The 13,125-nt window shown below is 31.4% G+C and overlaps 1 protein-coding gene across 1 annotated transcript; it reads left to right on the top strand.

Annotated features, from left to right (window-relative positions):
* Window positions 1–2,293: 2,293 nt before the first annotated feature.
* Window positions 2,294–8,673, top strand: LOC105320631 (uncharacterized). Its single transcript, XM_011418635.4, has 3 exons — window positions 2,294–2,632; window positions 7,712–7,852; window positions 7,992–8,673. The coding sequence occupies exons 1-3, from the start codon at window positions 2,377–2,379 to the stop codon at window positions 8,531–8,533; spliced, it is 939 nt and encodes a 312-aa protein (XP_011416937.3). The 5' UTR covers window positions 2,294–2,376; the 3' UTR covers window positions 8,534–8,673.
* The last annotated feature ends 4,452 nt before the right edge of the window (window positions 8,674–13,125 follow it).

The raw sequence follows: 13,125 nt of genomic DNA, 5'->3' as shown, positions 1-13,125 counted from the left end.
AATTTCAAATATATGTAGAATTGAAATAAACTTATTAACTCCCATTAGCTGCAAGATGTATTATCTAACATTCCCCCAAAGAAATTCTTTTTTTTTTTTTCATTTTTTTATATTTCATATGATATGTAATAAATATTTATGTTTTAATTTTTTTTATTCCACTATGGTTAGCATTAGGTCACTTTTTGAGTTACAAAATTAATGAGATGCAGATATACGAAAACTAAAGCTTTTTGTTTTTGTTTTGGTTTACATAAGTGTTATAATGATGAAGGTTCCGTTCAAATAACTTTTTTTCAGTTTTTATAGCTCATTATGTATATAAAAAATAGTTAATTTTGTTTGGCTTGAACCGTTTAGTGTAGAATATAGTTATACAGTTGTACTTTACCTACTCCAGACACTTTGTTAATGTCATTTTTTTCCTTTTCAAACAAAACATGACTCAAATTTTCGTACATAACAAATGATTTTATACTCCGTATCTCGCTTGCTACTTCATTTCTTATTTTTTTTCAAAACTTTTGGTCATGCATTACAAATGTTCAAATGAACTGTTCTAGAGGTATTTATTTTTAAAACTCATGTTGAAATTGTGTTCTACGTTCTAAGCAGACAATAACAATTCTATTTCATCTAATAGATTTGGACCGATTGTCCAAATAGGTTGTAATCGCTCATTTAGATTACAATTTCAAGAGAAAAAAACCTAATTAAATATATTTTGCAAATAATATAAAAAACCAGATTGCAATAGATGAAATGTAACAACTTTGGATCAACAACCTTTTCTGCAACTGTATGGTAGGAGGTTGTTCTCTTAGTAAATCCAAAACTTCTTGGGGACTAGTCTTAATGAAAGTACTGAAGTACTGACGAGAGTTGATTGTATCGATTAATATTTATTCTAAAATCAACGATATATTACTCTGCATAGCAAGTAGTTTGTAATCTGTATTTGAATTACGTACATTTCTATAATATGAATTCTCGGACTTTTCCGACAAAAATTTCGAGAAAACCTCGTATGAGTCATCTAGAGTAATATTTAAAGATTGAATTAATTCCATCAAACTATGACTCAGTAATCGATATATCCCAAAAATTGTATGGATCCAAGCAATATTGAATCCAGTCTGTTCAACCAGACGTTCGGCTGTCTCCGTTAATCTCTGACAAGCAAGAGATGCTAGATACTCTCTGCTTGTCGGAAATTTGCGGAGACAGCTGATGGTTGAACGAGACTATATTGAACTCTAGCGCTGAAAAACATGGGACTACAAAAAATATCTAAATTGTTCCTACTACATGTATTTAAAATCTGACTATTTTCAAGGTATTTATAAATAAGTTTCCTTGAAAAACAATGCTTCAGCATACATTACATCGAATTTATCGATTATTTTCAAGAACTAAGTCTTGTCATCGGTGATGATATGTGCTTGGGTCCAAACACTGTTTCAGTTCCGGTTTGCCAGAGAAGACTGCATAGGACAGTTGATTAAAATCATATCCCAAAAATTATAGACTTGTACGAAAATTTGCTTACCCAAATAAATGATGCATTATAAGTGCATTTATGCTGAATAAAATTTAGAAAATCCCAAATGGAAAAAATCTATTTTTGCAGTTCAAAATATCCAATTTAAGGTATTATGACATATACCTTAATTCGTGACATTGAAATTCTAAATAATAAACGACTTATTTCAAATCCGTTAGATTTCTATACAACTTAAAAAACCGGATATTCAGATCAGAGTATTATCAAAATTAAAATAGATGTTGTTCATGTGTTATATCACTGTTTTTGCTTAGCAAAACTCTGTTAGTGGCATACGTAGCTTTAGCCAATTAAGCATTCTACGTAAAATTGACTTTAATCACCTTCAAATGGATACAGAGGACAGGCAAAAGTACTGCCAGTGTCAAACAAATTGAAGTGGCACCAGTACTAAAGGAATACTCGCACTAGTATATGGTTACCGATGTGACAATGAACATTGTCTTTCACAATGCAAATGGCAGCTTTACATTCGATGCTGCCAAGACACGTTGATCGTGATGCCAGATGTTGCCTTCATTAAAATTTAAGCCATCAAAACCACTTGCATGAATGTGAAAGATAGTAAAAACAGCGTGAGAAATTGCATCTGTACACCACTAAGGCATTAATTTAGATTCATGGATTGGGTGCACACGGAGGAAAACATGCTTAGGATAAAAGGCTCTTTATTTAACTGAATGAAAAATGTATTTTGAGAGAAGATTTCTATGTCAATTGTGTTTTTATAATTTTACAAATACCATTCAGCGATACCTACACGAGGGACCGGTATATAAAGCTCTGACACTCGCCTTGTCACCTTGATAATCATGACCAAAGGTAACAATTGGTTGTGCTTCTTGGTAATAACTGCAGTTGTTGGATGGAAAGGCGGTGATGGTTCCCTCCGCCTGGCCGAAGAGGCCCTTCACAGGCTGGGCATTGACCCTAACCGTCCAGTTCAAAGGGAAACGCAGATAAATTCGTTCGTGCAGCACGTGTTTAACCAGATTCAGGAGAAACAAAACGATTTACGGATATCTCCCGACAGAGACCCCAGGGTGCAGTTTTATGACTCCCTGTCAGGTTTGTGTTCATATTAGTCTAAAAACAGATTTTTGTTAAAGCAGAAAAACCCTATTGTTGCAATACTATTAAATGATCAACAGTTGTTGTGGTTGCTTACGTAGAGCCATATCAGATTCCAGGAAAAACTTATTTTTCTTCTTCAAGTCCAGTTTTTTCGTCTTTTAATATTACATTCTAAGATATGAAATAAATCATAAAACATTAAAGGCCGGGGCATTGTCACGATTTTGGTCAAATTTTATTTTCTGTTTTTTATTATCTGAAATGGTTTAGGAATGTATTTCTAATGATCAAATGAAATTTGAGAGTTAGTCATAGAGTAATAAGCAAGATACAGGACTTACAATTTTTTGTAATGTAAACAAGGCTCGTGCCCTGTTTTTGTTTACATATACTGTAGGTTCAATATGCAAGTAAAAAATCTTGTTTAAGCTGATTTATCTATTTTCTTATTCATTTTAAGAAAATAAATAAGTAAACAGTTCCTAACGTTTAACACATTCATTTTAAGTCTATAACTGGAATTTATACTTCAACATTCAAAATGTAAACAAAAGCTTTGTTTAAATAGTAAAGAATTGTGAGCTCTGTAACTCGCTTATATCTAAACGAATGACACTCATTTTTGGTTGTTTATTAAAAATGTCTTACTAAAGCATTGTAAACATTAAAATCGGAAAAATGATTTTTTACCAAAATCGTGACCATGCCCCTTTAAAGGAAACAAATAAAAAAAATATGGCACATTTATCATATAAGTAAATTATATCGACAATAAGGCACTAGCGTTAATTGCAAAACTGGTTTATTTGGAATTGATTGGGTTTTTTTAATCTATCACAGGTAATATCGTCTTCATTTTGATTTTAATACAACATTTTTTTTTATTTGATGTAAAGTTGAGAGATTTGTTCGAAGTATTCAAAACTGCTAATATATTATAATCTATAATTAATGATATAAACAAAAAAGTAATATAAAATATATACAACAGATTCAGATATGATATAGTCTACGCTAAAATCGCTGTTTCTTTTTTTTTCAATTTATGTGTGAGATTTGTAGCAAAAATGTTATTTGCCGAAAATATTCATTCCACTTAAAATTAAAGCTAAGGTGCAATAAAATATATTGCTTTTTCGTATTTTAGCCAAAAATATGACATTTATTCCGAGTAAACCTTTATAATATAACTTTGGGTGATGAAGGTTCCAAGAATACCAAGTTTGTTGTAAGAAAACGTGGGTTTTTTTTGTAATTTAGAAATCAATTAGTTTTTCAGCGATAACTGCATCTGATCGACATAATATTATTATATTTTTATTTTATTAAAATTGACAAACAACCAACTAAGGATTATAAAGCTGTAGCCTTTTCCGTACGGTTTCTGCTCCTCGGTAAGTTTGATAACGTGCACCCAGGGAATTTTATAAATTTTTTCGAAAATGTACAGAATAGCTTCGGGGTCGGTGGCAAAACTCGATACGTCATAATTTAAGTACGTGGGGTTTCTCCTCAACATAATACAATTTATTTTTTTTTATATTTAAATTTTTAAACAGGCCGCTTTATTGTTAGATAAAATGCATTTAATTGTCCATTTTTTAATACATCGTCCTATTTTTCTTCGTATAAAAATGACCCCGACATTAACTTTAAAAAATACAAAATCAAAACGGAAATTCTGAATTTCAAATTTGGATATTTTTTGTGGGTTTTTTAATTCGACTGTCTCGCTGACAATAAATTATTGGATTTTATGAATTAACGGAATCTAATTTAACTTGAAATTAATTCTATAAATCACAAAAACATGAATGTGATGAATAAAGACATCGTACTTATGAAAGAAACGTTTAAATATGCACTTGGAACCATTTCCTATTTATGTAAATTAATAACTTTAAATAAGTTCTCTTAACAGGTCCCTGGAAAAATGTTTTACAAGAAATAGAAAACGTAAGAGTAAACAAGACATGTATAAAAACTCTTGGAATCTTTATAGGTCAAAACAAAGAGATGTGTTACAATAAAAATTGGACAAAAATTGTTGACGATTTAGAAAAACTATTTGAGTCATGGAAAACAAGAAAATTAACAATATTTAGTAAAGTTTGTGTAATAAATAGTTTGGCAATACCAAAATTCTTATACACTGGGTCGATTTTATACCTCCCAGATGAAGATATACTGAAAAAAATACAGAGTCTTTTATATAATTTTATTTGGAATAAAAAAGACAGAATCAAAAGAAATACTCAGATAGGAAAAATCCAAGATGGAGGCATAGGTATTGTTGATATACTGATGAAACTTAAATCAATAAAAGTGTCCTGGATAAATCACATTTTCAGAAAAAACAGTTCCTTATCAATTTTTGTAGACAGTCTGTGTAAAGAAATGTTTTTTGATTTTGAGTATCTCTGTAAAACCAATGTAACATGTTTACATGATTATCAAATGATAGAACATTTTCCCCTGTTTTACAAAGAAATTTTTGTCTTTTTTAACGAATATAAAAAATTTAAATCAGACATGAGTCTAAACGCACTATTAAAAGAACCGCTATGGTGTAATAAAATTTTTGTGTTAAAAAACAAACCAGTATTTTTTTAAAGAGTGATTAAAAAGTGGTATTAAGTACTTAAACGATATTGTAAACGAAAATGGGTTGAAACCTGCAGAATGGTTTAGTGACCAACCTGTCTGTAAAAGAAACTGGATATGTGAATATGTAATTATGAAAACGATCTTTTCAAAATGTTTTCAAAAATATGATTTTTCATATATTCAATATGAAAACATTGTATTCGGAAAAACGTCTTCTTTTGAACTGTGTTTTAAAAACCATGTATACATCTGTGATATTAATTCAAAGCTAATTATGACATTTTTCGTCAAAAACAATTTGTAGCACCATTACATCAACTTTACTATAAAAATGTTTTTGAAATTTCCAAGGAATCATGGAAATCTATTTATGAACAAAAAATCTTAGCCAGTAAAGACAAAAAAATATCTGACTTTAATTACAGACTACCAAACAATTTATTACATGTATGTAATAGAGAAATGATGAAACGATGGAAAATTGTTGAAAATGATATGTGTGTCTTTTGTAAAGATGTAAAGGAAAACAACGAGCATCTCATTCTGAGATGTAAGAATGTAAGTCAAATATGGGACACTGTTCAAAAATGTTTAAATTTTGATGTATCATGGAAAACAGTAGTAATAGGTTTTTATTTTGAAAAGAATGAGAATACACTATTTCTTAACAGTTTGATTTCTTTGATTGCCTGTAAGATATATAAGTATAAAATGTATTGTAGAATTGAAAACAAAGAGGAAAAACCTCAAGAAATATGTAATCATATAAAATATGTACTAACTTTTTTCTCTGATGTCTACAAATCGTTGTCACAAAGGAGTTTTGCAATCCTTTTAAAACGTATTAGAAGCAGTTTATAATTCATATAATAGGTAAATTGATACATAATTTATTTTAATTTTATATATATCTATATATCTTTTCTATATCTGTTTTGTTATACAAATAGGTGCCAACAGGTCCACATACCAGGTGTGGTCGCTGTTTTGCTAACATGGGGCATTAGAGACTTGTAGTTAGTAGATTGTGGCCCTTCATGTTAGCATAGGCAATATCTTGCTGTACTAAAAGTGAAATATGCATGTATGTTTGAACAATTCTGAAACCATTTTTCATTACCTTTTTGTCAATCATTTTTTTATGTTGTTTTTTTTTCAAATATCTTTTTTTTTACTTATAAGACTTATGTCGAACACTCTGTATGAAAATGTGCATATCTACTTATATTTAAAGATCCTATACATCTATGTTGAAAAATTATGTAGTAAGTACTTTTGCTATTGTATTAAGAACAAATGTAAATAAACAATAAAAAAATAATAATAATGTTACCACTAACCCACTGTGTGGGTATAACACCAGAATCAAATATTTTGTTAAACAATACAGTATATAAATTTATCATACATTCTTGGGTACTTTTGATATATTCATTAAAAATTCTATCATAAAAAAAAACTTTGAATAAGTAATTTTAAACAAAAAGTTTATTAGCTTCTCAATTTTTAAAAGTTATCAATCATGATATTTCTATTAAATGAATATTTTATCAAGGAGGAATGGGGTTATCAAAATCGATAATTGTAATCAGCTGTCGATTACAAGTTGCGGAGTTATTATGTGTAATCAGTTATCATTCATTTTTCTGATTACAAATAATCATAATTTAATCGATTACTGTAAAAAAAAAAAAGGCATGTAATTATGATTAACATTTGATAACTATTTTTTATCATGATGGTAAAATTAAAATGCCTGAAATCATAATTTATGTAATCGATTACTTTTAAAATCCAAAGTAATTGTTATCTAGAATAATACACGTGTTATAACAAGACGCGAATCATTCTAGAAAGATTCTCAGAAAGGCGTTTCGGGTTTTAAATTTTCCTTCTTCTATTGAAGAAATATAAAACATTTAGTTCTTTGAAATATTGTAATATATAATGATTGTTATAAAATGATCATCGCTTCAACTATTTCCATATTTTAATGACCTTAAAGCTTTGGTATCGCTGTATATTTTAATTAATTAATTTAATTAATAAAGCCCGAAGGATTTCATGATAGATTTGATCATGCCCCGACCGAAATTATCACCTCATAATTTTCAAAGAATGATTCCTTATTACTATATTCATATAATCTTGGGTCATCGTACGATTAAATATCTAAATACAAACAAGCAAACCCCGCTGGCGCCTCAATTTGGCGTCATTTGAAGTTATGGGTTACATGTATATATTACAAAATCGATACGTATTGTTATCACAGGCAAATACACTGGTAAATGTAAATAACAGAAGACGTTTTAAGTTTTTAAAACCTTGTGTCTAATCCTATTGTAATCACCACGACATTAGAATATGTCAAAACCGCTTTTCTGCTGTTCAATCCCATTTATCATTTCTTTCTCATTTGGTTTTTTTTTTCATGCGCATCTTATTTTAGTTTTCCGTTCTTAGAAAATTCAAACGGAAGAGTGGATTTCGACCTTGAGCAGGGTCCTATCGTAGGCAATGTCACCAAGGTGGAGGTCGCATTCACCGGTCATCTCCATAGAAACTTTATCATTGATATCACATCTCCAAGTCAGCTGGACAGAGGTAAGATGTAGATCAAAACAAAAAGATCAAGACCTACTACTGTAGTCAGTCATTTTGTCATACTAAATAAAATCTAAATTACGATAAAGTCATACTCAAAATTCTCCATTCTTTTTAATTCGGACACATTGTTTTAAAGTAGTCACCACTGCACGGACTCCACACGGCAAGGTGGCAGACATTACGACTCTCGTTGCAGACAAGCTTTCTGGTTCTACTCTTTCTCTCTACATCTCCGTCAAGGGTGCAGGGAACTGGATCAGACATCTACGTCCCGTTCTAGCAATATTTCTGGATCTTGATGCTTCTGTTTTGAATCGACGTCGAAAGCGTTTTATTGTTCAGACAGGAAATGGTTCGGTTTCCGCGGATACGGCTGAAAGTGGAAATTACTGCCGTTTAGTACCATGGACGGTTAGTCTTCGGGATCTGGAGTGGTATCCACAATTTATTGACTCCCCAGAATCTTATCAGGCAAATCTTTGTTCCGGTGAGTGTCCCCGAGCAATATTAGAGAGTTATTTCAATGTCACAAACCACGGAATCTTCAAGGCGATGTTGGAGAAGAAACTTTGTTGTACCCCTATTGAGTACAACGATCAGTCTCTGCTGTTTAGAAATACAATCCTGAAGGTTCAGACGGTCAAGGGCATGTCTGTGGCAAGGTGTGGGTGTCGCTGACCACCGTCAAATCCCATGAGCCATGCCCATCAGCGAGAGAGAGGCTCACAGGAAGTGAAGACGTATGGCGTTTGTTGGTGAAACCCATAAAAGCATGGAGTAACTGTCTAGCAAGCAAGTGACATATAAATATGAGCAAATACTTAACATCATTCAAATATTCCAGAGGTGTATATTTGTGTAGTGAATAGTGAAGATTATTTACCTTGGAAACCATAGGTAAAAGAATTGAGCATAAATCTTTGTGTACTAATGTTTGGAATATCAGCGGAAGTGACACAAAATTCCATGTTAAAGACAGCATTTTTTTTTGCATATTTTTCAACTTAAAACGCATACTATGTGTGACATTATATAAATGATCTGGTACTTACAGAGGTACTGACTTGATGGTCGTGGCCATATCTAGGTTATATTTACCTCCTTATTAAGAAGAGCTCTGTATAGAGATATAAACATGCTAGCACATTTGGATTTTTTTCTTTTTGCTAAATGTTAGTTTATTACCAAAACTATCATATTCAAAGTCTAGGTCAGATCTGAGGGTTGATTCGTTGACCACCCACCTTCCTTAATAGATCTAGGTACTTATTAGATCTAAGTACTTATTAGATCTAGCTACTTATTAGATATAGGTACTTATTAGATCTAGGTACTTATTAGATCTGTACTTATTAGATCTGTACTTATGAGATCTAGTTACTTATTAGATCTAGGTACTTATTAGATCTAGTTACTTATTAGATCTGTACTTATTAGATCTGTACTTATTAGATCTAGGTACTTATTAGATCTGTACTTATTAGATATAGGTACTTATTAGATCTAGGTACTTATTAGATCTGTACTTATTAGATCTAGGTACTTATTAGATCTAGGTACTTATTAGATCTAGGTACTTGTTAGATCTAGGTATGTCTAAATTCAGCCTGCTTTCTGTGAAAAAAGGCATGTTACATGTACTTTAATTGTACTTAGATGTTAATGTTAACTGCATCATTTCATTTCATTTTATTCAGGTAAATATATCATAGAATGCCATGATTACACATATAACATACATCAAATAAAAAAACAGACATTAACACAGCACCATGCAAGATCATAAGATGATATTTGTTCAGTATTGTTATTATATAGATTACATGACACAAAAATGATAATTATTACCTAATTATAGCCCATAAAAGCCTTGTTAAAAAGCTTGTTTCCAAAGGGGTCCTTAAATGCATGCATGGTTAATTTTTTTTTATTTTCACAACAAATATCTTCTATCTTTGGTTAATATATATTGCTAAAATTAATTCTAGCAGTTTAATGTCATCTGCAATATGTATGAACATCAATACAAAAAAGAACAGACAACACCCCCACCCCCCCCCCCCAAAATAAATTAATTAAAAACCCTAAATTCAAATAGTGGTGCTATCAATCTTTGGGTAGCACTTAATAGTTCTTTAATAGAAATAGTATTGCATTCAGTATTAGAACCATTTTAACAAGAGCTTGGACTTTGGGTAGTTGTGTTAAACAGCAATGTGACGTAGGCCTGTCTATTTCATTGCTGGCCACTCAGCCATGGCTCTTTGAAATCGACAAGATTTGTCTGGCTTTTGAGCCAATACTACGGAAACGGTGCATATTTCGCTTGAAACCGCGTCAATTTTAACTTGTTTTGACGCAAGAAATAGACAGCTACGTCCAACCGAAAGTCCAAGGTCTTGTTATAATGCTTCTATTTACCGAATAAGGAATAATTTCAGTATTATTAAATGATAACTTTGGTCGAGTCCAATCCAATCCCAAAGGGCTTTATTATAGAATTGATCACACCCGAACCGAAATTATCACCTCATAATATTCAAAGAATGATTCCTTAATATTACTTATATTTTTATGATATTTAGCAACTGTACGATTAGAGATTAGAATATTAATTATGCAAACCCTGCTTGTGCCCATACAATACGTCATTTGAATTTTATTAGACTGTACTTTGCAAAATCGATTTGTAGGGTTATCACAGACAAAGATACTGAAAAATGACAATATCAAAATATAGAATTTGTGATTAATGGATTTGTTTATCATAAATTAAACCACTTTAAGTGTTTGGATATCCAATTCAGTGTCGACCTAGCTGTTAGCGTCACTGAAACTTAACATATTTTAAAAGTTTTTCCTCATTGTTTGTATATTAATAATGATCCAATGTCCATTGGCATATTTTATCGCCAATGAAATGAGATTGAACTCTGAAATCTACAATTTTAAAGAAAATAATTGGATATGCTCGTCAGATTGTTCTGCGCCATCAATATAAGTACTATGTTGAGCTCGTTTCAAAATACCGTCGGTTTTCCCACTTAGAGACAGTCTTGTTTTCGTCAGCAGAGATGATATAGCATAGCTTACACATAAGTAGTTCATTAGAACCATTTTAACAAGGCCTTGGACTTTCAGTAGGACGTAGCTATCTATTTCTTTCGTCAAAACAAGTAAAAGATGACGCTGGTTTCAAGCTAAATATACACCCATTGCGTAGTCTTTGCTCAAAAGCCAGACAAATCTTGTTGATTTCACGGATCTATAGCTGAGTGGCTAGCAATGATATTGACAGGCCTACGTCACATTGCTGTTTGACACAACTACCCAAAGTCCAAGCACTTTTAAAAATGGTTCTATCTGTATTTGATTCAGGGGTAAAACCGGATAGATCATGTCGATACTTAATACAATGTAGTGCATTCTAATTAGCACAATTGGCTGCAACTATAATTAACAACATAAAATATTCAGCGTGCTGTTAAAAGGAAAAAAGAGAAACTTTTTCGAAAATCTGGCTCCACCGTCGCGAAAATCTTAAAATCACCCATTCAAATCCTTTTTTAAAAATTCATAAATTTGAGATCAAATACCACTTGAGGCGGACTATTGACTTTAGCGAAGTTGGTGACGGCGGGGTCTGATGAAGCCCTATTTCTCTCTATGTTCTCTCTCTCTCTCTCTCTCTCTCTCTCTCTCTCTCTCTCTCTCTCTCTCTCTCTCTCTCTCTCTGTGCATATATTTAAATAAAGTCTTTCCAAATATAAGAATAAGATCAAATATTAGTATATACATGTATAAGGAAATTGGTTGTTTTTCAATCTGCAGTACACTATCATTAATGCAGTTGCACGTATTAACCGCATGCTCTCTCTCTCTCTCTCTCTCTCTCTCTCTCTCTCTCTCTCTCTCTCTGTGTGTTTTTAAGCTTCATTTTTATAAAATCATTCCAAATATGTATATGAATAATACCAATTATTAGGATAAATAAGGAAATAATTGTTTTTTGACCTGCAGTGTACAATTTTTTGTGCAATTGCAGTGTTTCGACCTCATGCGTTGTGACGGCGGCATGCTTTTGATGCCAGCGACCGGCTGACGTAAACATTGGCTGTCACCAAATAGGAAAATCGACGGTATTTTGAAACGAGCTCTATTTGGTACATTTTTATGAGTACTATGTAAAGTACTAGTAACTTTAAACATTAACTTTTTAAATGTGATTCAGGTTTTTGAAAATGAATTCTTTATATTTTTAAATCGACAAAAAAACTTATCGCTAAACTGAATTTAAAAAAAAAATTGTCGCGTTACGTCTCGGGAAAAAAAATCTTGATTAACAAGCTGGTTTCTTTATGATGATTATTATCAAAATAAACGCGCGTTATATACATTTGCATTAAATACTATTGTTGAACAAAATATCTATTAATATTCATTTCTCGTTTATAAAATTCATATCTCTCCTGAATAATTTCGTGGCAGTAAACTGGTAAAAATAACACCTAAATGAATGAGTAGTAATAGCGACTTACTACTTGAATGAGAAGAAATCAATCAATCAATGATTTGATAGAGGTTTTTTTTTCTACAATAAACATGTTTTTTGTTGCTGTTCAAGATAAATTCTCAGAATCGGTTGACAGGTGTATCAATCGTGTCGCAATCTTCTTCAATTCAGACATAATATCATGCTAAGGCGCGTGCACGTTTTTGTTACGTTCAGATGCACAGGGAGGTACGAAAGAAAAAGAACTTATATCGTAAACACTTTTGCTTTTATTCTCGCACATATATGTTATTCCAATCTAATTAAAATTAGATGTTAGATCCGCTCGCTTACTCGCTACACAAACGTTTGTATAGCGAGTAAGCAAGCGGATCTAACATCTAATTTTAATTAGATTGGTGTTATTCAGAACTATCTTCAATTTTGTCATTACTAAAAATGTAGAAAATTCTACATGTATTTACTACATGCACAGCTTTGGTTGTGACGTGAATTATTATTTTAACGTATTGGTTTCTTTAATAGTTTAAACTATGATATCTGATTATCAAAACGTATATATCGTTATTTATTTAACAGTAAGATAACAAATACGCAACATAGTCTCAATGACTCTTACTACTCATTTTGATCCAATATGTCTTTTTTAACTTATCACAAACAGATCATTACATGTACTTATTCAGATCCATATTGCACCAATTACGTCTTGGAAGTGCAACAGAGACTGATAAGTTGAATCAAATTTACGTGGACA

Source organism: Magallana gigas, chromosome 7 (genome assembly GCF_963853765.1).
Source record: "Magallana gigas chromosome 7, xbMagGiga1.1, whole genome shotgun sequence".
NCBI classification, from domain to species: domain Eukaryota; kingdom Metazoa; phylum Mollusca; class Bivalvia; order Ostreida; family Ostreidae; genus Magallana; species Magallana gigas.
Note: the sequence above shows the minus strand (reverse complement) of the source record. Positions and strands in the feature narration are given on the sequence as shown.